We start from the raw sequence: 26,759 nt of genomic DNA, 5'->3' as shown, positions 1-26,759 counted from the left end.
GTACCTTTCAGCATTGCATATAATACTGGTTTGGTGTTGATGAACTCCTTTAGCTTTTTCTTATCTGTGAAGCTCTTTATCTGCCCTTCAATTCTGAATGATAGCTTTGCTGGCTAGAGTAATCTTGGTTGTAGGTTCTTGCTATTCATCACTTTGAATATTTCTTGCCACTCGCGTCTGGCCTGCATAGTTTCTGTTGAGAAATCAGCTGACAGTCGTATGGGTGCTCCCTTGTAGGTAACTAACTGTTTTTCTCTTGCTGCTTTTAATATTCTCTCTTTGTCTTTTGCTCTTGGCATTTTAATTATGATGTGTCTTGGTGTGGTCCTCTTTGGATTCCTTTTGTTTGGGGTTCTCTGCGCATCTTGGACTTGTAAGTCTATTTCTTTCACCAGGTGGGGGAAGTTTTTTTGTCATTATTTCTTCAAATAGGTTTTCAGTATCTTGCTCTCTCTCTTCTTCTGGCACCCCCATAATTTGAATGTTGGTACGCTTGAAATTGTCCCAGAGGCTCCTTACACTATCTTCATATTTTTGGATTCTTTTTTCTTTTTGCTTTTCTGGTTGGGTGTTTTTTACTTCTTTGTATTTCAAATCTTTGACTTGATTCTTGTGATCCTCTAGTCTGCTGTTGGATCTCTGTATATTATTCTTTATTTCAGTGAGTGTATGCTTAATTTCTAGTTGGTCCTTTTTCATATCCTCGAGGGTCTCGCTGAATTTACTGGAAGTTTCTAGAAAATTCTTGAAAAACCTTATAACCGTGGTTTTGAACTCTATATCCAGTAGTTTGCTTTCCTCCATTTATTTCATTTGTGACCTGTTTCTTTGTCTCCGCATTTTGGTTGCTTCCCTGTGTTGATAGTGTGGCTTTGTGTGCTAGGTGTCCTATAGGGCCCAGTGGCTCAGCCTCCCCAGTTACCTGAGGTGGACACTCTTGGTGCACCCCTTTGTGGGCTGTGTGCACAGTCTTGTTGTAGTTAAGCCTTGATTGTTGTTGTTATCACTGGGAGGAAATGACCTCCAGGCCAATTGGCTGTGAGGATCAGCTGTGTCTACGATGGGAGAACTTCTGTGCTGGAGACACCCTTATGAGACAAGACTTGCAAAAGCCACTGAGCCCAGCTTGGATGGGGCGGAGTCTTAGGGTGGAGCAGACAACATTGGTTTCCCGTCAGCCCTGCCCTAATACGCCCCTGTGTCTCAGTGTCCCGTGGTAATCGCTGCAAGCACCTCTGAGAGAAAGCCGCCCTTGAGTTTCGCCCGCTGCCAGACAGTCCAGTTTCTCCCCGAATGGGTCTGAGTCCCCAGAGTCTCACCCGCAACTGGAGTTCAGAGCCATTGGGAGCTTTTGTCTCCCTCCCGACTGAGAAAGCCAGCCACGTTCTCAGTTGCCAGCCCTCTCTGCATGCGCACACCTCGGTACCTCAGCCTTCCGCAGTTCCTCTGAGTCTCAGAGTGCTTTTCTCTTTCCTGACAGTCCAGTTTCTCCCTGTATGAGTCTGGGTCCCCAGAGTCTCGCCTGGAACTGGAGTTCAGAGCCGTCGGGAGCTTTTGTCTCCCTCCTGGTTAAGAAAGCCGGATTGAGAAAGCCAGTAGCGTACTCAGTTGCCAGCCCTCTCCGCACGCGCGCCTCGATACCTCTGCCTTCTGCAGCTTCTCTGAGCCCCAGTGTGCTTTTCTCTTCCCTTCTAGTTGTAGAATTTCCACTCAGCCACCTTCCTGTGGTTCTGGATGATGTCTGTTTTGTCTTTTAGTTGTAGTTTTGAAATTGTTGTGCGAGTCAGCAGTTTAGGTGTTTACCTATGCCGCCGTCTTGGTTTCTCTCTCTCCTTCAAGTCTTTATAGTTACTTTCCTAGTTAGTATATTACACTCTTCAAATTACACTACCTTGTTTAAATTATTGTGTAGTTTAATCTGTCTCCTGATTGGACTTAGGCTGAAAGGCAGAGGATTTTAAGCAGTTGAATCAAACCCCTCACAGCATGGCTACCCTATTTACGGTTGATGGAAAAAATGTTCAATGTCACAGAAAACACAAATTCTTAAATAATGGAAACTAGCACCTGGGGCTATTTTCTTGCTTTGACTATGAAAAATTTACACCTGGGAAGTGAAAATCAATTTTCCCCTCTTTCACTAGACACTGAGAGACTGGTATATATGATTTATTTTTCCTTCACCAGACAGTAGATCCTCTTGCATAAAGCTAAGACTCAAAGAGGGTTAAAAACCTCAGGGAAAAGAGATCAAGACAGGAAAAACAAACAAACAAAATGATACCACACATACACAAAAAGCCCTGTACGGCCGAGGAAAGTTGTCTGCCCTGCCTTAGCTCTGGGAGGAAAAGAAAAAGAGCCTACCTGAGAATTCCTATCTTCTGGCCAGCTTTCAAGTATGTTTGGAGCCCAAATTTATGCTATCTGTATGTCCCAAAGAAACTCTAAGCTGAAAATTTTAATTTCAAGTAAACGCGTGTTGCCAGTGAACTCAGATGCCCGGTGAAAGAAAACAGAAAGCCTTCATGGAGGAATATATCCTCGATACACAACCCATCAGATACTGAAACTTATCTGAGAAAGAATATCAAGTATGTATGTTTTATGTTTAAGGAAATTAAAGGAAGAACTAAGGACCAGGACTGTTTATAGGCCATGGAGATTAAAATGTCAAAGGAAGGGTTAAGTGCAAATTAGATACAGGCAAAAAATAGAATAATCTTGGACACAGATTTGGAGAAATCACCCAAGATGCAGCACGGAGACAGAGACAGAAAAAGAGGCTGAGAGATATGGGAGATGGAGCAAGACAGATTTACATGCTTTATTAGTGTTTCAGAAAGACTTTTTTTTAAAAAAAAGAGGAATGGAAGCAATGTTTAGAAAAATGGATGAGAATTTTCCAAAACTTGGGTTGATGCAGTACCCACAGCTAACTCTGAGATGGTCACAGACGGCTCGCTATGATCCAGACACACAGCAGGTTATCCCTGAGGGAACAGCCAGCCTAGTGGACTGGATGAAAGCTACTATAAAGTCTGTTTACCCTGAGAAGGGGGACTGCCAACTCCCCCTACAAATGCCAAGTGCAACACCCCGGAGGAAGCAGTTGATATGATTCATACGTAAGCTGTGTGGAATTGGCTCTATGATAATTGGGATAGTCACCCACTGAATATGCCCATTATTCAGGTCATGATAAATAGTGCAATGGCACCCTTGTAACTTTACTGCCACAAAATAGGTCAGATTTGCTGTCTCAGCTTCCCCTCATGAATCTTACATATGCTAATAAAAACATTAGATTTAACAAGAAAATGCCAAGAGGCAGGGGAGAGAGTTAAGGGACTCATCCCCAGCAGAGTAGAAATTTTTAAACAGTTATTAAGAAATCAGGTGAATAAAGCAAACATTGATAGGAGCAAAACAAAGAGGAAAAAAGGAAGTGTCAAGAAACTCATCCCAGCAGGGTGGAAATCCTTAGAGGTTATTAAGAAATTGGATGGAACTCACAGTCTGGAGAGAAACCAAGATGGCGGCATAGGTAAACACCTGAAATTGCTGCCTCGCACAACCACTTCAAAACTACAACTAAAAGACAAAACAGACATCATCCAGAACCACAGAAAGGCTGGCTGAGTGGAAATTCTACAACTAGAAGGGAAGAGAAAAGCACACTGAGACTCAGAGGAGGTGCGAAAGTAAAGTGCAGAGGTACAGAGGCACGCGAGCGCGTGGAAAGGGCTGGCAACTGAGGACGCGGTTGTCTTTTTCAATCTGGAGGGAGACACAAGCACCCAACTGCTCTGAACTCCAGTTCCGGGTGAGACTCTGTGGAGCCAGACTCATATGGGGAGAAACTAGTCTGTCTGGCATGGGGTGAACTTGAGGGTGGCTTTCTCTCAGAGGTGCTTGCAGTGATTACCACGGGACACTGAGACTGGAGGGCCTCTTAGGGCAGGGCTGAGGATCAGCCATAGGTGTTTGCTCCGCCCTGAGATCCCGCCCCATCCCAGCTGTGCTCTGAGGCTTTTGCATATGAATAGCCTGGCCCTTTGCAACCTAAAATTACCTAACAAACTGCAGCTGGGTCAGAGAGACGCAGAACTTCCAAAAGAAGGCCCAAGGCCCCACAGCAGCTTGCATTGCTTCACAGGTGAGCATCATCTGGGCACCTCCAAACTCCAAACAAAGAAGGGGAATCTACAGATCTCTCCGTAGTTCCTGCTGGGTGGCCTCAGGCAGAGGCTAAATTAGCACCTCCTTGGAGATCCAAGAGCCAGTGTACCCAGTGGTCAGAGTGGGACCATCCAGACTACAACCTCTCAAATCCATAAGGGACACACTCAGGGGGCAGACTCAGTGAGCACCAAAGCCCCACTGAAGCAAGTCTTGCCCCATAAGGGTGTCTCCAGCACAGAAGTTCTTCCATAGTAGACATGCTGATTCTCACAGTCAATTGGCCTGGAGGCCAATTCCTCCTAGTGATACCAACAACAATTAAGGCTTAACTACAATAAAACTGTGCACACAGCCCACAAAGGGGTGCACCAAGAGTGTCCACCTCAGGTAACTGGGGAGGCTGAGCCACTGGGCCCTATAGGACACATAGCACACAAAGCCACTCTATCAACACAGGGAAGCAGCCAAAATGCGAAGACAAAGAAACAGGTCACAAATGACAGAAATGGAGGAAAGCAAACTACTGGATATAGAGTTCAAAACCACGGTTATAAAGTTTTTCAAGAATTTTCTAGAACCCGCCGATAAATTTAGCGAGACCCTCGAGGATATGAAAAAGGACCAACTAGAAATTAAGCATACACTCACTGAAATAAAGAATAATATACAGAGATCCGACAGCAGACTAGAGGATCACAAGAATCAAGTCAAAGATTTGAAATACGAAGAAGCAAAAAACACCCAACTGGAAAAGCAAAAAGATAAAGGAATCCAAAAATATGAAGGTAGTGTAAGAAGCCTCTGGGACAATTTCAAGCGTACCAATATCCGAATTATTGGTGTGCCAGAAGAAGAGAGAGAGCAAGGTATTGAAAACCTATTTGAAGAAATAATGACAAAAAAACTTCCCCCACCTGGTGAAAGAAATAGACTTACAAGTCCAGGAAGCACAGAGAACCCCAAAACAAAAGGAATCCAAAGAGGACCACACCAAGACACATCATAATTAAAATGCCAAGAGCAAAAGACAAAGAGAGAATATTAAAAGCAGCAAGAGAAAAACAGTTAGTTACCTACAAGGGAGCACCCATACGACTGTCAGCTGATTTCTCAACAGAAACTATGCAGGCCAGACGGGAGTGGCAAGAAATTTTCAAAGTGATGAATAGCAAGAACCTACAACCAAGATTACTCTAGCCAGCAAAGCTATCATTCAGAATTGAAGGGCAGATAAAGAGCTTCACAGATAAGAAAAAGCTAAAGGAGTTCATCAACACCAAACCAGTATTATATGCAATGCTGAAAGGTACTCTTTAAGAAGAGGAAGAAAAAGAAAAAGGTAAAGGTAAAAATTATGAACAACAAATACATATCTATCAACAAGTGAATCTAAAAATCAAGTGAATAAAAAATCTGATGAACAGAAATATCTGATGAATATAATAGAATCAGGGGGCATAGAAAGGGAGTGGACTGACAATTCTTGGGGGGAATGGGGTGTGGGGGGTGCGGGAAGAGACTGGACAAAAATCGTACACCTATGGATGAGAATAGTGGTGGTGGTGGGGGGTAAGGGCAGAGGGTGCGGTGGGAACCGGGTAGAGGAGAGCTATGGGGGGAAAAAAGAGGAACAATTGTAATAATCTGAACAATAAAGATTTATTTAAAAAAAAAAAAAAAAAGAAATTGGATGAGCTGTGGCCCGGTGGCTGGGTTGGTTGTAGCTTAGTCCCATATACCAAACAGTTATTGTTTCGACTCCAGTCAGGGCACATACCTAGGTTGCAGGTTTCATCCATGGTTGGGGCATATACGGGAGGCAATTGATCATTGTTTCTCTCTCACATCGATGTTTCTCTCTCTCTCCCTTCCTTTCTCTCTAAAATCAAGAAACATCCTTGGGTGAGGATTAAAAAATAAAATAAAAAAAGAAATGGGACGAATAAAATGAACATTGATGTGGTTGAAACAAAGGTCTTAATATAGCATACTATATAAGATTGGGTAGACCAAAGGGACCCCTGCTGATCCCCCTACATTAAAGGTCTCCTAGCAAGTTTAGTCTAAATTTGGAGAAATTTAAAACATAGGGAAGGCAAAGATTCTAATGAGAAACCAGACCTGGAATGGCCTGGGGCAATAAGCAGAGTAATCAAGATAGAGACTGACTAAAGGATCAGAGTCTCCTGGCTCAACCCCCTGCTGGGAACTTAAAGCCAAATGCACAAAAGTGAGTAAAATAGTGGGAGGCGGCGGAAGTTTGAGATGTTTCTAGGACCCTCGCATGCGCTATGCTCCCAAAATCCTTTGGTGAAGTAATGCAGGCTACAATTACTTTGATAGGATATAAAAACATTACGTTTAATAGGATTAAGGTGGAAGTTTTGGTGAAAACTGGAATGTTTAAACAGCGTTTATGGGAATGTTTTATGGAATGGATATTATGTCTAAACTAGAGGCCCGTTGCAGGAAGATTCCTGCAATAGGGCTTCCTGCGGCGGTCTGCTTCCCTCCCTTCTCCGCCGCCCTGCGTGCTTGCTTCTCCGCAGCTTCGCTCCCTTCTGCAGCGCTTGGCTTCCTTCTACACTGTCTTCAGTCTTCGCTCAGTGCCTGGATATGCAAATTAACCGCCATCTTGGTTGGGTTAATTTGCACACTTGCTCCTGATTGGCTGGTGGGTGTGGCTTGTGGGTGTAGCGGTCAATTTGCATGTTTCTCTTTTATTAGATAGGGTGGGAATGCTTCCCCCAGAAGTAAAACAGGCATGTAAAGCACCCCTCAAGCAACACTATCTGGACATGCTAAATGGAAGTGAGACTGCCTGGGCCTGCAGATACAGGAAAGAAGCTGGAGTGCTGGTACAAACAAACTGTTCAGTAGCCCTATGTGGAGCACAGAAGGAACTTATGGCAAAAGCCTGTGAGCGTCTCCCAGTGACAACTTTTGGGATGTTGGACTAAAGATTTGTCATTTGAGAGGCAATTATTAGCTTGCTATTGAACATTAATCTAAACTGTCCCTATGACTGAAAGACATAAAATAATCTTGAAACCTGAAATAACCATGATGTCAAGAAAAACACTCTAATGAGGGAAGGCAATGCTCAGAAGAGTTCCATAATAAAATGGAAATGGTTTATACTGGAATCCTGTTACAAGGAGAATGCGAGGAGATACAACCAGGAGCCTCCTTCCCCACAGGACTGACTCTGGAACTGACGAGCTGCTAGATTCCATCACCACGTGGACAGTACCTTATGAACACCTCTCAAATGACCAACAGAGAGCTGCTTGGTTTATGAATGACAGTTCCAAGCTGAATGAACAACACCCTGGTTGGAAGGACACCACTGTGATCAAGGAAGGGAAAATCATAGCAGCGCAGTGGGCTGATTTGCATGCCGTTTTCCTAGCAGTGATGGAAGAACTGAACAATGGTAAAAGCATGTATGTTTGGGTTTGTTTTTTTTACTGACTCACGGGCAATGGAAAACTGGACTTTAAAAGGATGCCTTATAAGGCACAGCCCTATGGAAATCATTCTGGCACGTTAAAGTTGGACATGTCGATGCCCGTTACAAGAACTCCCTTCCAGGTTCTGGAGGTGACTGGAACTACCAAGTGCACCTTCTGAAGTGGCCACCTGGATCCATGAAATGAGTAGATATGGGGGCTACAGCAATGCAGAGATGAGTTGAATCTGGACATATTCCTCTTACACCCTCTGAGGCACAAAATGCCAACAGGAACTGTTTTGTCTACCAACAAGAGACAGAGACTACAGATGGCTCCAAGGAAGATTCCCAGGGGGAGGGGAATTCCCCCCTCCATGACTGGCAAATGTATTATATTGGATAGATGCTGGCAGCCCTGGGGGGTGGGGGCTATAAATGAGTCCTAACAGGAATAGACACTCATCCTGGATTTAGCTTTGTATTCTCCGTGGTAGATGCAAATGCTCAAAATACTATGAGAGGTTTGAAACCGAAGATACTCTACCAATTTAGGCTGGTGAGTTACATTTCTTCAGAGCAAGAGACAGGCTTCGCATTTCACAGCACATAGCATTCAACAGTAGGCAAAGAGATATCACATCGAATGGACATGCCGTGTTGCTCATCATCCTCAGAGTCATGGTTTAATAGAGAACTGGACCAGCCAACTGAAAAACCCGCTGTCTTAAAAGGGTAGAGATAAAGGCATGAAGAGCTGACTCACATGCCTTCATGTGTGTGTGCTCATACTCAACATGAAGGGGCTTAATGGCGGGTCCCCACTAGATAGATTCCTCTGTGCATCTGGGGAAGGGGGAAAGATGGATGCTGGTATAATGACTGTGGTTTTTGTCTTCCTCCCTATATTGCCTCAACTTTCTTTTTCCTACCAGGCCCAGGACTACAAGTGCCAGAAGCAGAGATGATTCCAAAGCAAGAACTACTTTTTTTAAAAATTGATTTCAGAGGAAGGGAGAGAGAGAGTGATAGAAACATCAATGATGAGAGAAAATCATTGATTGGCTGCCTCCTGCACACCACATACTGGGGATCGAGCCCGCAACCCGGGCATGTGCCCTTGGCTGGAATCGAACCTGGGACCCCTTACTCCGCAGGCTGATGCTCTATCCACTGAGCCAAACCGGCTAGGGCAAGAACTACTTTTGTAACTCTACTTTAAAACCTTTATGTCAGAACTAGAGGCCCGGTGCACGAAATTCGTGCACAGGGGGTGTATGTCCCTCAGCCCAGCCTGCATCCTCTCCAATCTGGGACATCCCTCTCATAATCCAGGACTGCTGACTCCCAACTCCTCGCCTGCTTGCCTTCCTGACTGCCCCTAACCGCTTCTGCCTGCCAGCCTGATCACCCCCTAACCACTCCCCTGCCAGCCTGATTGATGTCTAACTGCTCCCCTGCCAGCCTGTTTGCCCCTAACTGCCCTCCCCTGCAGGCCTAGTCACCCCTAACTGCCCTCCCCTGCAGGCCTGGTCCCCCACAATTGCTCTCCCCTGCAGGCCTGGGTCCCCCCCAATTGCCCTTCCCTGCAGGCCCGGTCGCCCCAACTTTCCTCCTCTGCCGGCCTGGTCACCCTTAACTGCCCTCCCCTGTGGGCTTGATCGCCCCCAACTGCCCTCCCTTGCAGGCCTGGTCCCTCCCAACTGCCCTTCCCTGCTGGCCATCTTGTGGTGGCCATCTTGTGTCCACATGGGGGCAGCCATCTTGTGTGTTGGAGTGATGGTCAATTTGCTTATTACTCTTTTATTAGATAGGATTCCTCAGAGCCTGCCTGATTGGTCCTGCATTCACCTCATCTGGCAAAATTGGGATTAACAATGAATGCAGCTGTAGGGCCTAGTGGTAAAAACAGCCCACTAATTCTGTACCCATGTAACTTTAACCTATATCTGTGGTCGGCAAACTGAGGCTCACGAGCCACATGTGGCTCTTTGGCCCCTTGAGTGTGGCTCTTCCACAAAATACCACGGCCTGGGCGAGTCTATTTTGAAGAAGTGGCATTAGAAGAAGTTTAAGTTTAAAAAATTTGGCTCTCAAAAAAAATTTCAATCGTTGTACTGTTGATATTTGGCTCTGTTGACTAATGAGTTTGCTGACCACTGCCCTATATGAACGGTAATAAACCATTAAAGACACTGAATTGGTACTTAACATCTTCCAAAAAGACCAGTTTACAGACAGGTTTTCTCAAGTAGTCATGGGACAAATAATTTCAACCTTACATAAACTCTTCTCCACTTTACCTTCCAGAGAAAAATGGAACTCTTTCCAACTCTTTCTATGAAGCTAGAATGACCTTAATACCAAAAACCAGACAAGATAGTACAGAAAATGAAAATTATAAACCAAATCATTAAAAAACACAGATGCAAAAATTCTAATAAAAATATTATCAAATTAAATCAAGCATATATTAAAAAGGTATACATCATGACAAAGTCAGATTTATCATAGGAATATAATGATGGAATACAGATTTTTCACCTTACTAAATGATTAAAAAGAGAAAAAAATGATCATCTTGATACACAAAGAGTATTCAATACAATATAACACATGTCACAATTTTTAAAAACTTTGAAGAAACTAGAAATACAAGAAATTTCTTTAACCTGGTATGAGGTTATTTACTAAAAACATTACAGCAAATGTCACACTTCATAGTGAAACATTAAAAGCATCCTTTTTAAAATCAGGAAAAAGACAAAAATGTCTGCTGCTATCAATTCCATTCTATACTGTACTGGAGAGCCTCGTTAGTATTATAAGGCAAGAAAAAGAAATAAATGTGACAAAGACTGGAACAGAAGCAACAAAGCAGTCATTATTTGCACATTATTCTCTACTTTACTATTATAAAACTTTACTGACAGACTTTAAAGAAGATCTTTATAAATGGAGGCATATATCATTTTCATGGAAGGTGAGACTTAATATTGTAAACGTTAATTGTCCCCAAATTGAATTCAATGCATTCAATAAAAAGATGGTGGTGAAGAGAATTGTCCTATCAGATGCCAAGACTTACTGTAAAGCTATGGTAATTTAGCACTGAGACAGAAAGACTAGCAGAATAAATGGAAAGGCTAGAAATACGCCCTCACGTACAGGAACTTCCACGTCTGATGGAAGATCGGAGGGAGGAAGAATGTCTGCTCAGTACCCAGCACTCCCATAACTAGTTATCGATATTTCTAAAGTATTAAAATTGATCTCTTCCTCACTACATAAACAAAAATCAACTTCTTATACAGAGACTAAGGCCTTAAATACTAAGTGTAACTTTAAAACATTTTTTAAAAAAACGTAGACTATTTTTATGATCTCAGAATAGAGGACTTCTTAAATAAAGCAAAGTTAAGTCATGAGCTCAAAAAAATTGATAAATTGGAACTCATGAATATTAAGAGCATCTTAATTCATGAAACGGCCCCTAAAGGAAAATTAAAAGCCACAAATTGGAAAAAATATATAATGTGCTACACATAAATTGACAAAGGATTAGTTTCTTGAATATGTAACAAAACAAAAAAAAATTACTTAAAAATGTCTTAAGCCCTAACTGGTTTGGCTCAGTGGATAGAGTGTCAGCCTGCGGACTGAAGGGTCCCAGGTTTGATTCTGGTCAAGGGCATGTACCTTGGTTGTGGGCACATCCGCAGTAGGGAGTGTGCAGGAGGCAGCTGATTGATGTTTCTAACTCTCTATCCCTCTCCCTTCCTCTCTGTAAAAAAAAAAAAAAAAAATGAATAAAATGTATTTTAAAAAAATGTCTTAATATTAAGATCCCTTTATCATCACAAAATAAAGCTAATTGTATAAAAATATTGGCCAAACTGATCATACTCTGCTGCTTTTAAGATACAGATAATAGGAACCAACTTTCTGCCATCAAAATATCAGTTGTGCCCTGACCAGTGTGGCTCGGTTGGTTGAACAACATCCTATGCACGAGAAGGTCACCAGTTCAATTCCTGGTCAGGGCACCTATCCAGGTTGTGGGTTTAACAACTGGTCCAGGTGCATGCAGGAGGCAACTGGTCAATGTTTCTCTTTCACATCGATGTTTCTCTCTCCCTCTCCCTTCTTCTCTCTCTAAAATCAATAAAAACATATTTTTGCCCTAGGTGGTTTATCTCAGTGGATAGAGCGTCAATCTGCGGACTGAAGGGTCCCGGGTTCAATTCCAGTCAAGGGCACATATCCAGGTTGCGGGCTCGGTCCCCAGTAGGGGACGTGCAGAAGGCAGCCAATTAATGATTCTCTCTCATCATTGATGTTTCTATCTCTCTCTCCCTCTCCCTTCCTCTCTGAAATCAATAAAAATATATATTAAAAAACAAACAAACCCATTTTTAAAAATGTATCAATTGTGCTTTTATGATTTATAAACTCCATAACCAATAAGCTATGATGTTCAGTTCAGCAACTTGTGATTAGAAAACTCGCCCCCTTTTTCTAGAAAACCTCAAGTAGCTCTACTTTCTGACAAGGTTAAATTCATGCCCAACTTACAGGAGGGAGGGGAGCAGAGAAGAAGGCTGTGTAGGCACACAGGCAGTGCAGTATGGGCTGTGGATAACTGCTTATTTCCATTGTGAAGAGTCAAAGGAGGTAAGCAAGGCCCAAAGATGTTCTTGAGACTTTAATTACTGGTATCAAAAGTTAGACCCTGGTGTTTAAATTCCCCTATCTTTTATTCCTCCACTGTTTCTTTGAAAAGAGAACCATACTCCAATCTTCCCTGTCTTGCTCCAGGTATTTCCCGGTTGCAGAAGAAAGTGCTCTTTTCTGATTTGGGGTCCCAGAAAAGAGCTTTAACCTCCTGGGTGCGTGCATTCTCTACCTAAAATTTCTAGCTAGTTACCACAGCCAAGTGACTGTGATGTACACACTCTCTAAATAACAGTCTGAATCGTTTGAATGGGCTGTGACCAGAATTTCAAATCAGTCTAGAAAGACAATTTCATCACTGAAATACATCTACTTTGATTCACTTTACAGTTTCATGGTAATTTTTCAGCACCTGCAATGTTTTAAAATTTTATGGCACAGCTTTATCAGTGAAGAAGAAATGAAGTATCAGACGTTATTAAAACCCCCTTAAAACAGTCAGGAAGAATGAAGGAGGGCACCAGAGCACAAATCAACATAATGACTCTTATTTCATTCATTTAAATGAATTGTCTTTCTCTAATGGGAGAGACATTGTCAATATTAAAATGTGCATGTACTACTCTGTAATACTCTGTAATTACTTAGCATGTTATCTACACAATAGACCTGCAGAATGTGTTTATAATTTAAAAGTAATTTATTGAGACAGAGAAGGAAAGGTTAAGTGCAGTGCCCAACACAGTGAACATGGTGGTTAAGTGCCCTGCAGAAAGACTGGTGCGAGACTGGACCCATTTCTAGCTGCACCACATTATGTAACAGCTGTGTGACCTTGGATCCCTGAGCCTCCTCCTTGATAAAAGATGGATAACAGTACTAATTCATTGCTGAGAGCATTAAAGGTAGAGAATAAAACCAAAATGAACAAGGCATCTTTATAGTACAATTCCTAACATACAGTGATTGCAGCAAGTGACTATAAAATTATTGTATGAGACTTTTTTGGTATGACACTCTTAAAAGATATATATATGTATACTTCTATCATCTCAAGAGTCACTCTTGTTCTAAACATAAGATCAAGTTACCAAAAAATATTCATTTGAGTACAAAAACATGCTCATAAGTAATCAGTCTTCATTTGAAACTGAAATAAATAGGTAGACAATCAACTGTAACTTTTCAACAGACTCCATCAATCAGATGTGATAAGGTAATGCAGAAAGATGAGCACTCAGGACAGACCCCAAGCAATGAGAGATACAGTGCTACTTAAAACAGGAAGTGTGATAACGGAAGGTTTTTTTCTTTAAAAAAAAGCATTACAGCCCGGCTGGCATGGCTCAGTGATTGAGCATCGACCTATGAACCAGGAGGTCCTGGGATTCGATTCCCCGTTAGGGTATATGCCTGGGTTGCGGGCCCAATCCCCAGTGGGGGGCGTGCAAGAGACAGCCAATCAATGATTCTCATCATTGATGTTTCTATCTCTCTCTCCCTCTTTCTTCCTCTCTGAAATCAACAAAAATATATTTTGAAGAAAAAAGCATGACATTCAGTATAAGAGAACATTTATTAGGTTCTCAACCCTGAAATAAAGGCCTTAACTATTTAACAAAGTTATACTTTAAATGCAGTAATATATTAGACCCTCACAATTTAAGATATGCATAATTCAGAAAGGATTATGTTGGACTAGTAAAACTAATAATTACAACAACATTGGCTAACATATAGTGAGCCAATTATGCTCAAAGTATTTTGTACAGATTTTCTTATTTAGCCTTCACAGTAAATCAGTGAGGAGAAGAAAAAAACAAATAGTCATCCCCATAAACATGAACTTAACACTCAGAAAGATTATGTAACTTGTCCATGGTTACAGTCAGTAAGTGACAGAGCAGAGATTTGAACCCAGGGTTGTTATGACTTCAAAAACCAATATTCTTTCTAACCAGAACATTAGGACATTGAACTATATGACCCTGAAAATGACCTGTATATCTAGGACCTAAAATTCTCTTTTCTAATGAGTTACTACACTTGAGCATATTAAGCTCCAAGCCCCTGCCCCTTCAGCAACTCACTAATCCTTACTCCCTTCAGGGAATAAAGCAAGAAAGGAAGAAATAGAAAGGAAGGGAGAATTACTTCAGATTAAACCTTTCAGATACAAAGGGGTGATCCCTAGGTTATGGCGAGCACTTAGAAAGCGAAATCGCGAGGAAAGGAAAGAACGAAGATTGGCCATTAGAGAAGAGCTTCCTGACAACAAGCACTGCGACACTGGGACACATTATCAAAGAACATTACGTAGGATAAACTGAAGAAAATACAACCCCGTGGAAGGCTGTCAACACACAAATAGTGTCAACATACACACAAGATGGGGAAGGACAAATATAGCCTACTTGGCTCAGCCTCACTTATCATCCGAAATAGAAGAGAAAAACGAGAACGTGGTAAAATACGCCTGACAGCAGCAGTCAGGAGGCTGCACTTCGATTCTGCCTGAACACAAGTTAGCAAAATGCAAACCCAAATATCTGGGCCACATTCCTCAGAGGGCTCCAGGAGCGTACAGAGTTTCACAGCTGTACCCCTTCTCTCACCACGTGGAATCGCCCGCAGGCAAAAACCCAAAGCTAACTGCCTTAGGACAGCCATCTTCAACCCTGTGCCGAAAGTGTATTTAACATATGCAATACCTGACTATTTGGTCAGGAGCAATGACCTCTTTTCCCTTAGATTGTCAAATAAAAAATGACAACAGTAACAACAGCCAATGCAACAATAGCTGTCCCGTGTGAATGAATCAAAATTATACCCACTTTTTGGTCAGATTGGCAAAAAAAAAAAAAAAAAAGTTTTTGTTGTGCCACACAATTTTAATAAATATTTTATGTGTGCCACGAGATGAAAAGGCTGAAAACCGCTGCCTTAGGAAGCTGCAGAGTCCTAACAATTTCATTTCTCCCTTTCTAATGTCAGCTGTGTTGTGACGTGAACCTTTACTAATCTGTAAAAAATGAAAAGTCTACATGTTCCTGGTAATAACAGGACTCTCTGACTTCCATTATGAAAAGAACTGTTTCTTTTAGGATAATTATGTATTATCAGGAAGTGGGGGGGGGGGCTTTCCATGAAAACATAGACTCGTCAGCCAAGTTACTGCTTTTGTATTCTTTCCTGCTTTTCTCTACAGCCACTGCCACCCTAAAGAGATGTAATGTCTCAGCCTCTGGTCCCACCTACACCTGTTCCTTTTACACAAAACAGAAAAGACTTCTGACCATGAATTATTCGGTTCTAACAATACACCCCATGGAAATACAGCAACTGGGAGTATAGGTACCTGTTTCCGGGAGACTCAGAGTCTAGGCAAGACCTACCTTGTGAGTAGAGAAGGATCTGCATCTCTAGAAGAACACAGGTGAACAGCTGCACCAGGTTCTCCAACCCCAGGAGCTCGAAGGCCTCTCGCAGAGGGTAATCGGAGAGGGGCAGTTCATTGGGCCCAGGCCTCTGGCATATGACGGGTTCATAAACACCATAAAATTTCAGCGATCTCCCTGGCGGTGGAAGGGGTACCTCATAGAGAATATTATGGATGTAGCTCTCCAGCGGCAAGGGAGGTGGCTGCTGCGAGGTAACTGCTCTGTAAAGCTGGATAAGGAATTTCTTGCAGGCCTGCATGAAAGGCAGTGGTGTGATCAAACATATGCTTTTGGAAACATACAGGGTGTCTCTGCTGATGTCATAGGAGTTGTATCGCTGGAGTTTCAAAAGGGAAGTTGTATCTCCCTCGTCAATGCTGCTGGCCAGCGAGTCCATGCTGCAGGAGGAGGAAGCGTAGACGCTGCTGTAATGCTCAGCGTTGTGCATCTGGTAGAGTGTCTGCATAGCTGTGCAGATTTGCTTACTTGTAACTTCTTCATAAAAAGTGAGAACAAAACCGTAGGTGCGAGAACCATCTTCCCGGGTAATTATAAATGAGTGGAACTGAGGGTCTCTGTTGTCAGTCTGTGTTCTGAAAGACAGCCCTTTCGGCATGCACAGCTGTGGAGGAAGGGGGGAAGCATCAGAATGCAGTGCGCGAATAACTTCAAACCAGAAAAAAGTTTGCGAACCTCTATCCCCGTTTGTGATCTTCAGCAAATCATGAAACTACTCTGAGCCAGTTTCTTTATCTAGAACATTTGCTGCATCTGTGACATGAAGACAAAATACTCAAGGGCACTTTACAGATATTTAATATTTAAGTACTATTTTTAGAATAGTGATGATAATGTTTCAAAGAAATAAGGAAATAGATGAAGGCTCACTTGATAAATACAGAATAAGTTATTTTATCTATTTTGAACAATATAATACTTCATCCTTGAAAAATAAACATTGAAAGTGGAATGATTTTTTTATTTACTGAAGCAGAAGAGTGGAAACCAGACATTTCAGATTATTTCCAGTAGAGATTGTGCTCTGGGTCTTGGGAACTACCCAGGATTCAGTCAAATTTGGGAATAAATTACCTAAGAAGTTAAAGATGTTATATTTAAGATACTTAAATGCATAAGAAATTAGAATTGAGTCTTTAAAATTCTTCTAAAAATATTTTAAATAAAAGAAATGAAACAAATTACAGAAAATTTGAAATACACTAAGAAAAGCAGAACTTATAATTCAACTACCCAAATAGAATCATTATTAATTTTTATATATTCCTTTTTACCTTTATATTTCAATATGCTTTCTGCATAGAAATAATTTTATCATATATTATAACATTATATTTTTCTTTTTCTTTTTTCAGACTTGATCATTGATGAGGTGTAAAAGTGAGAAATTTTCCCAAATCCATCCCTACATTACCAAGAAAATACAATTTGCCTGAAAAGTTACCCGTACTTTGGTCAAACTGTCAACAAACACTTGCTAACTGTCTTTATGAGCTAGGCCCTCGATGGTGGCAGGATGGTGAGAGAGACAGACACAAGTTGGTCCCTGCTCCTTGGGAGCTTCTAGTCCAGTAAGAATGACAGATGATTAAAAAAACCATAAACAATAAAGTATGGGAAGTACTATAACAGGGTAAACACAAGCTATTATGAAAAAAACACACAGAAGGACATAAATGAGAAAAAGGGTAACTCCCAGAAAAAAGAAGAAGAAGAAAATCCAGGCGGAAACCAAGCATAAGTATAGGTGTTAGTGAGATGATGAAGCAGAGAGGACAATAGGTGACAGAATACGAGGGTCTGAGGAACTGAAAGTCATTGTGGGTGGGGAACAGGAAGCAAGGTGAGGGGAAGGGAGACAGAACCCAGGGAATTAGGGGCTAGGCCATGAAGGGCTTTGGTGAATACGTTAGAAGTCTGGGGAGGGCAACGGAAGCCTCTGAGGGGCTTTTAGCAGGAGGGGGACAGAATTAGATGTGTCTCTTGGCTCATCAACCTTCCTGCACGGAAAGGCAGTGGTTTTCAAAGGGGTCCCAAGGAGGCGGCAAGAATGCCTCAGAACCTTGGGGTCATCTCTGACTTCTCTCTTTCTCTCTCACACCATTATCCAATCCATCAACAAAGACAACTAATTCTACCTTCAAAAATATATTCAGAAACGAACTAGCTCGTTCTGTCTTCACTCTTACTACTCTACTCTAAGTCACATCTTCTCATGCCTGATGACTATTTAACATTCCGCTAACCAGTCTCCGACTTTTGCTTTTGTCCCCCATAATCTAGTCCCCACATGTAGCTAAAGTGATCCTTAAAAAATATTACATTTTGTCACTCTTCTCGAAACCCTCCAATGGCCTCTCATCTCCCTAAAAGCTGAAATCCTGCCCCACATGACTTGGCCCCAGCAACTTCTCTGCCTTCATCTCCCACTGCTCTATAGCTCACCTACTCTGCTCCAGCAACACTAGCCAGATTGCTGTTCTGTGGCACACCCAGCCAGCTTTTGCCAAACTTTGCTCTTCCCTCTGGCTGCAATAATCTTCCCCTAGGTATCCACATGGTTTGTCCCTGTAGCAGATTGTATTTCTAAAAATGGCTCCCAATTTTTTTCTAGTTCCACATGCTCTTCCAGAACCTTGCCACTCTCCCAGCAAGTCTGGGTGGGCCGTTGAGAGTGCTGACATCAAGGACCCACCAACGTTTTTTGTAAAGATCCAGATGAATATTTTAGGGCAATGGTTCTCAACCTTTCTAATGACGCGACCCTTTAACACAGTTCCTCATGTTGTGGTGACCCCCAACCATAAAATTATTTTCGTTGCTACTTCATAACTGTAATTTTGCTACTGTTAATGAATCGTAATGTAAATATCTGTGTTTTCCGATGGTCTTAGGCGACCCTGCTAGCGGTTCTCAACCTGTGGGTCACTGAACCGCTGCTGTAGAGCCTAAGACCACCGGAAAACACAGATATTTACCTTACGATTCATAACAGTAGCAAAATTACAGTTATGAAGTAGCAACAAAAATAATTTTATGGTTGGGGGTCACCACAACATGAGGAACTGTGTTAAAGGGTCGCGGCATTAGAAAGGTTGAGAACCACTGTTTTAGGGTCCTCAGGCTATATAGACTTTGTTACAACGACTCTACCACTGCAGCGTGAAAGCAGCTGTTGACAAGATAAAGGAATGGGTAAGACTTTGAGAAGGGCAACCCTGCCAAACCCTATCCAAATTGTTGATTTATAAGTGAAATAATAATCCTGTTTTAAATCAACAAACTACAGCCTTTGGCCTGAAAGCAAAGTGTTACTGGAACACCAGCACACTCATCCACCCCAGCACTCTCTACAGCAGCTTCTGCGCAACCACCTCTCTCTCCCTCTTTTTCTCTCTGAAATCAATAATATATATATATATATATATATATATATATATATATATATATATATATTTTTTTTTTTTTTTTTTTTTTTTTTTTTTTTTAAAAAAGATTGTAGGAAGAATGATTTGAAACACTCTTGCTCCAGGCTAAACTCAAACTTGGTTAGCATAATGCATGGCACATTTGTTGAATGAATACATTAATGAATGAACAAGAAAACAAAAACAACAGCTGGGGAGTACAGGATCAGACTCACCTCATCTCTTGATTCAGTCTGTAGTTCTCTTTTTACCTCAAGTAGACCATAAAGAAACATAGTGACCTCTGAAGTCAACATAAAGATTTAATTTAATCGATAGGCTTTCCTGACACCATAAACCAAAAAATTACAGCTTGAACTGTTCTTGAACAGCTGCCAAATATTCCCTTAAGGGTTTGTAGCTTTCTTGAGCACACAGTCAAACATTTATAGAGAAAGCTTGCCAGAAGTTGTGCTCAAAGTAAAGAATGACTTTCTGCGCTACATATAACAGATGTTAAGAATTCTTAAATTTTCTTCCTACAAGTAAAAAAAAGTAAGAATTATATTTCTAATCTGAGAACCACGAACAGGAAAATGCTATTGCTTTTTCATTTTTAAAAGTAAGAATTGTTGCCCAGCCAGCTTGGCTCAGTGGTTGAGTGTTGACCTATGAACCAGGAGGTCATGGTTCCATTCCCAGTCAGAGCACATGCCTGGGTTGTGGGCTCGATCCCCAGTGGGGGACTGGGGGGTGTAGGAGGTAGCCGATCAATGACTCTCTCTTTTTTTTTAATATATACTTTATTGATTTTTTACAGAGAGGAAGGGAGAGGGATAGAGAGTTAGAAACATCCACCAGCTGCCTCCTGCTGATCGCCCCTAACTGCCCTCCCCTGTTGGCCCGGTCGTCCCCACTGGGGATGTGCCCGCAACCAAGGTACATGCCCTTGACCGGATTCGAACCTGGGACCACTCAGTCCACAGGCCAACGCTCTATCCACTGAGCCAAACTGGTTAGGGCGACTCTCTCTTTATCACTGATGTTTCTCTCTCTCTCTCCCTCTCCCTTCCTCTCTGAAATCAATAAACAAAATATTTTTTAAAGTAAGAATGACTATATGAATTGTCAGGTTTCTTTATTGAAATGTTTAACTTATTTATTGATATGAGAGAGAGAGAGAGAGAGAGAGAGAGAGAGAGAGAGAGAGAGAGAGAGAGAGAGATTGATTTATTATTCCACTTATTTATGCATTCACTGGCTGATTCCTATACGTGCCCTGACCAGGGATGGAACCTACAACCTTAATGCAATGGAAGGATACTCCAATCAACTGAACTACCCAGCCAGGACATCAGATTTATGTTTCAGAAAATCTGAGATAGAAATCAAGATACTCACTATGGCATTCAACAATCTCTTGTTACTCCCTAATATTGCTATTTACTAACAATACCCCCTGCCCCCTACCACTCTCTCACAATAAAACAACTAAAAATTCAGAGTTGTCGAAACCAAGATGGCGGCATAGGTAAACACCTAAACTGCTGCCTCGCACAACAATTTCAAAACTACAACTAAAAGACAGAACGGACACCATCCAGAACCACAGGAAAGCTGGCTGAGTGAAAATTCTACAACTAGAAGGAAAGAGAAAAGCTCACAGAGAATTGGAGGTACGGCAAAGGGTCTTTGTGCACGCAGAGAGGAAGGGCGGCTGAGAGCCTGGCGGACTTTCTCTGGCGGAAGGAGGAAGGAAGCCCCCGACCGCACTGAACCCCAGTTCTGACTGCACTGAACCCCAGTTCTGGGCGAGCCCCTGGGGACCCACGCCCTTACGGGGGGAGACTGGACTCTCAGGTGGAGACTCGGGAGCCGGGGAAGGCGGAGGACTGATAGCGCGCGCGCGCCAGTGCGCACAAAGGCTGCGGAGGTTGCCACAGGCTTTCCCTAGTGGAAGGGAGTCAGAGGCTCCTGACTGCACTGAGCCCCAGTTCTGACTGCAGTGAACCCCAGTTCCAGGCGAACCCCTGGGGACCCACGCTCTTGTGGGGGGAGTCTGGACTCTCGGGCGGAGACTCGGGAGCCGGGGAAGGCGGAGGACTGATAGCACGCGCGCCAGTGTGCACTAAGGCTGCGGAGGTTGCCACAGGCTTTCCCTAGTGGAAGGGAGTCAGAGGATTCTGACTGCACTGAGCCCCAGTTCTGACTGCAGTGAACCCCAGTTCCAGGCGAGCCCCTGGGGACCCACGCTCTTGTGGGGGGAGTCTGGACTCTCAGGCGGAGACTCGAGCTGGGGAAGGCGGAGGACTGAAAGTGCACATGCGCGCAAGGGCAAGGCTGACAGGAAGCCAAGACTGAGACTCCACCCCATCCAAGCTGAGCATAGAGGCTATTGCAATTTGGCAAGTCTAATCCTATAAGGCTGTCTCCAGCACCGAACTTCTCCCAGCATAGACACAGCTGATCCTTACAGCCAACTGGCCCGGAGGTCAATTCTTCCCAGTGATACCAACAACAATAAAGACTTAATTACAACAAGGCTGCACACACAGTCCACAAAGGGGTGCACCAAGAGTGTCCACCTCAGGTTAACTGGGGAAGCAGACCCACTGGGCCATATTGGAAACCTAGCACAAATATCTACCTTACCAACTCAGGGAGGAGTGAAAATGCGGGGTCAAAGAATCAGATCACAAACGAAAGAAATGGAGGAAAACAAACGACTGGATATAGAATTCAAAACCACGGTTATAAGACTTTTTAAGAATATCCTAGAAAAGGCCGATAAATATAATGAGACCCTCGAAGATATGAAAAAGGACCAACTAGAAATTAAACATACACTGACTGAAATAAAAAATATTATACAGAGACCCAGAAACAGAATAGAGGAACACAAGAATCAAGTCAAAGAATTGAAATACAAAGAAGCAAAAAACACTCAACCGAAAAAGCAAAAAGCAAAAAAAAAAATCCAAAAAGTTGAAGATAATGTAAGAAGACTCTAGGACAACTTCAAGCGTACCAACATCAGAATTATGGGGGTGCCAGAAGAAGAGAGAGAGCAAGATACTGAAAACCTATTTGAAGAAATAATGACCGAAAACTTCCCCCACCTGGTGAAAGAAATAGACTTACAAGTCCAGGAAGCCCACAGAACCCCAAACAAAAGGAATCCAAAGAGGACCACACCAAGACACATCATAATTAAAATGCCAAGAGCAAAAGACAAAGAGAGAATATTAAAAGCAGCAAGAGAAAAACAGTTAATTACCTACAAGGGAGCACCCATACGACTGTCAGCTGACTTCTCAACAGAAACTATGCAGGCCAGACGGGAGTGGCAAGAAATTTTCAATGTGATGAATAGCAAGAACCTACAACCAAGATTACTCTACCCAGCAAAGCTATCATTCAGAATTGAAGGGCAGATAAAGAGCTTCACAGATAAGAAAAAGCTGAAGGAGTTCATCATCACCAAACCAGTATTATATGAAATGCTGAAAGGTATTCTTAAAGAAGAGGAAGAAGAAAAAAGTAAAGAGAAAAATTATGAACAACAAATACATATCTATCAACAAGCGAACCTAAAAATCAAGTGAATTAAAAACCTGAGGAACAGAATAATCTGGTGAATATAATAGAATCAGGGGCATAGAAAGGGAGTGGACTGATAATTCTCAGGGGGAAAGGGGTATGGGGGGTTCATGAAGAGAATGGACAAAAATCATACACCTATGGATGAGGACAGTGGGGGGGAGGTAAGGGCAGAAGGTGGGGTGGGAAATGGGTGGAGGGGAGCTATGGGGGGAAAAAGGAGAAATAATTGTAATAATCTGAATAAAGATTTATTTAAAAAAAATAATAAAAAAATAAAAATAAAAAAAATAAAAAAAAAATTCAGAGTTGTCATTGCTACCCAGATTGCCACTGGAAATCAAAATTAATTTAGCAAAAATGGGCTCACAATGCTGTGTACATCTCCTGGTTTGATTGACCAAATGTCCTTATTGTCTCTCTGGACTCTTTAGGAAGTTTGGCTAGAATTTTAGTAATTCCTTTTTCTCTTTTCTATCATTCTATGATTCCTATGCCCTCTCTCTTATTGCCCAAATAAAAGAGAAATTACTCAGAAAACTCTGAAATAGTTAGTTTGCTTTCCTTCCTACTTTCCCTCCTTTCTTTCTTTACTATTATTTATAACATGTATTGCATTAGACCTTGATAACTTAAAGACAAGTATGAAAATAATCCCTACTTCAGGGAGCTCACAGTCTAACAGGGAAAACAGATACAGTGTAAACCACTGGTTACAAAATGATGTGAACAGTGCTGCTATGGAGTATGTTCAAGATTTATAGAAATAGAGAAGAGAGAGCACCTAACTACTGCTTAAGGGATGATTTTGCAGTAGAGATGACATCTGAATACACAAGGATGGGGGGAAGGGAAGTATTGTAAGCAAGTAAACTTTCCTTCACTTACTCAATGATGTGAATCCCTAAACCCGTTATGTGCAAAGCGAGGGACATAACAATGAGTATAAGTGTTCCTGGCCTAGTGGTGAGATGCAGAGTTATAGTAGGAGACACAGAGTTGACAACTAACTACATAATAATTAACTGCAATTGGGAGAAGTGCTACAAAAGGTACAAGGTGCTAAGAGAACCTAAGGGACCTGACTGAATGTTGGGAAGGTGGTCAAAAATGGCTTTTTTGAGGAAATCACGTTTAAATTGAAATCTGAGGGGTCAATAAGAATTTACTATGTGAAGAAGAGCCTTCGAGAGAACCAACAGCTTAGGCAGAAGCTACAGTGCGAGGAACGCAAAGGACAGGAGCCGGAGGCCAACTGACGTTACTGCAGGAGTCCAGGTAAGAGAGCTTGGTGGTTCGGACTATGGTGGGTGTGTAGAAACAGAGAGAGGTAGATACATAACTGACTGCATAGGAGGGAGGGTGAAAAAGTGAGAGCTTTCAAGGGTGATACTAGATTTTTGACTTAAGTAACTAAGGAGATGGTTGTACTGACCAAGGTTGGTGGGAAGATTGTGAATTCAGTTTGGACGTGCTGAGTTTGAGATGCCAGTGTGATAGTCTTGGTGTGATGCTAAGAAAACAAGTGGGCTACCCAGGTAATGACTGGATTAGAATCCCATTCCTATTACTGTGAGACACAAACTTAAATTTGGGTTAAAATGAGTGCTTACTTTCATTCTAATGTCAAACCTATTAATGTAACTAAGGGTTATCCATTTCAAATTCTTGCTGAGTCTGTCAAGTATATATAGTGCCCTTTTCTTTTTGAATCTTGCAAGACAGGCATCTGAATAGGTTTTTTTCCAGCCAACCCTTTACTCTTTGCTTATCATTCCATTCCACCCTTCTTCATTATTAAAGTAAATAATAAACTGTAAACTTAGCTTTACAGATTGTAAACTTAGAGCTTTATAATAGTTATTACTCTTTTATTGCCAAATATCACACATCAGATGTTTCATTTAGGATATACAAAACAGAATCCTTATATTTCATACTAGAGGCCTGGTGCACAAAATTCGTGCACTGAGGGGGGGGGGGGTGTCCCTCAGCCCAGCCTGCACCCTCTCCAATCTGGGACCCCTAAACCGGTCCAACTGCCGGTTTAGGCCTGATCAGCCTAAACCACTCCCCTGCCAGCCTGATCGACGCCTAACTGCCCTCCCCTGCTGGCCTGATCGCCCACAACTGCCCTCCCCTGCCTGCCATCTTGTGGTGGCCATCTTGTGACCACATGGGGGCGGCCATCTTGTGACCACATGGGGGCAGCCATCTTGTGCGAGGGCATGATAGTCAATTTGCATATTACCTCTTTATTATATAGGATAACTTGCTTCAAAGGTATTGACCATATTTTCTTCCTAACAGTTCCCAGGTTCACTGCATTCTTTTTTTTTTTTTTTACTATGTTTTTATTGGTTTTAGAGTAAGAGAAAGGAAGAGGGACAGGGAGAAAGAGAGAGAGAGAGAAAGGGAAGGAGAGAGAGAGGGAAAGAGGGAGAGAGACAGGGAGAGAAAGAGAGAGGGAGAGGGAGATGGAAAAGAAATCGATGTGAGAGAGAAACATGGATTGGCTGCCTCCTGCACTCACTCTTACCAGGGATTGAGCCCACAATCTGGGCTTGTGTCCCGACTGGGAACTGAACCAGTGACCTTTTGGTGCACGGGACAACTCTCAACCAACTGAGCCACAGATTCTTAAGGAGAAGATCTATCTACTAGAATGCTGCATAAACAATCTGGATGCCAATACAGAGTACTCAGAGAGATCTGAAATGGGGGGAAAGGCAGGAAAACTTCAGCTCTATTTGCAATGCTTTGCTTTAAGAGGAAAGATATGGATCTGAAGCAAAGTGTCAGTGTTGGCATGTGTTAGTTCTGAGTGGTGGGTATAAGATTGTTTGTTGTATTGTTCTCTGTTTTATGATACTTCCATCCCCATCCCCATAAAAATCTCTGAATTAACAACCAAAAGATATATATATACACACACACACACACACACACACACACACACACACACTGAGTGGCCAGATTATTATGCATTCAGAGATCATAATAATCTGACCACTCAGTGTATAAAAAGCAATTAATTCAGAAACAATTTCACCTGCCACTTATATCTATTTTCTATTATATTTGCATTGCACTCATACATGTGGAATTTTTTTATTTAATGAAGTTCACTGCTTTGGGGTACTTAATTTCTGTGTGAAATTACTGACCCTTATTTCAAAGCACCATTGTTGCTTATGAGAGGAATGACTGATACTACAGAAGGCAGTGACTCACTCCTTGGAGTGGGATTTTGCTAACAGCAAGAACAAAGCTCTAGACACAAACAATAGTGGGGGAGGGAGAAAGGCCTGGAGGTGAGAGGAGCAGTGTGGAGGGGGTCAATGGAGGGTGAGGAGGGGGAACATCTGTAATACTTTCAACAATAAAAATAAATCTTACAAACAGAACAAAGCTTTATGCCTTTGGGTGGAATAAATTATAGCTTCATACAAATGCACTTACTAATAAATCAAAGAGGAAATTAAGGGCAGTAAATCTATGACCCAAATGCAGACTAGTTTAATGGGATGCTTTTCAGAGATTTTCAAGGAGTGCCAGCAAATCCCTCTAGATTTGCAGCAATGAACAAAATGCTGTGTGGTGCTTAACCATCAAAATACACACCTATGTGTTTATTCTTCAGAGGGAAACTTTTGCTGCTTACATAAAATAACCTCAGAGGCAAGGAGAGAGGAAAATAGCAAAGACAGAGCAAGGAAATGAATAATTAATTTAAAAATTAATTTTTTGCAGATAGAAGCAAAAGCTATCATGAATATCTCACTTTTAATCCATTCAAATGATTAAAAGAAAAACACACACACACATCAGTGTGATATTTGGTTCCAAATGACTGTGGGTTTATATTGTAGTTAAGACCCTAGTTCTGGACACCATTCTAATTTCTCACAAAATAATTTATACTTTGAAATATCTTACTAATTTAAGAGGATCAAGTGTTATAATCTATTTACATTCTTGTCC

At 42.0% G+C, this 26,759-nt stretch overlaps 1 protein-coding gene across 1 annotated transcript in view; it reads right to left on the bottom strand.

Moving 5' to 3' along the window:
- DENND5B (DENN domain containing 5B) overlaps window positions 1–26,759 on the bottom strand; it is a 184,159-nt gene that overhangs the window by 79,227 nt on the left and 78,173 nt on the right. Inside the window, exon 3 of the mRNA XM_080659118.1 lies at window positions 15,706–16,372. Coding sequence (XP_080515244.1) covers window positions 15,706–16,372 — 667 coding nt within the window. The remainder of the gene's footprint in view (window positions 1–15,705; window positions 16,373–26,759) is intronic.

This window comes from Plecotus auritus (genome assembly GCF_963455305.1).
Source record: "Plecotus auritus genome assembly, chromosome: 3".
Lineage (NCBI taxonomy): Eukaryota > Metazoa > Chordata > Mammalia > Chiroptera > Vespertilionidae > Plecotus > Plecotus auritus.
This window is presented reverse-complemented; position numbering and strand designations above follow the sequence as displayed.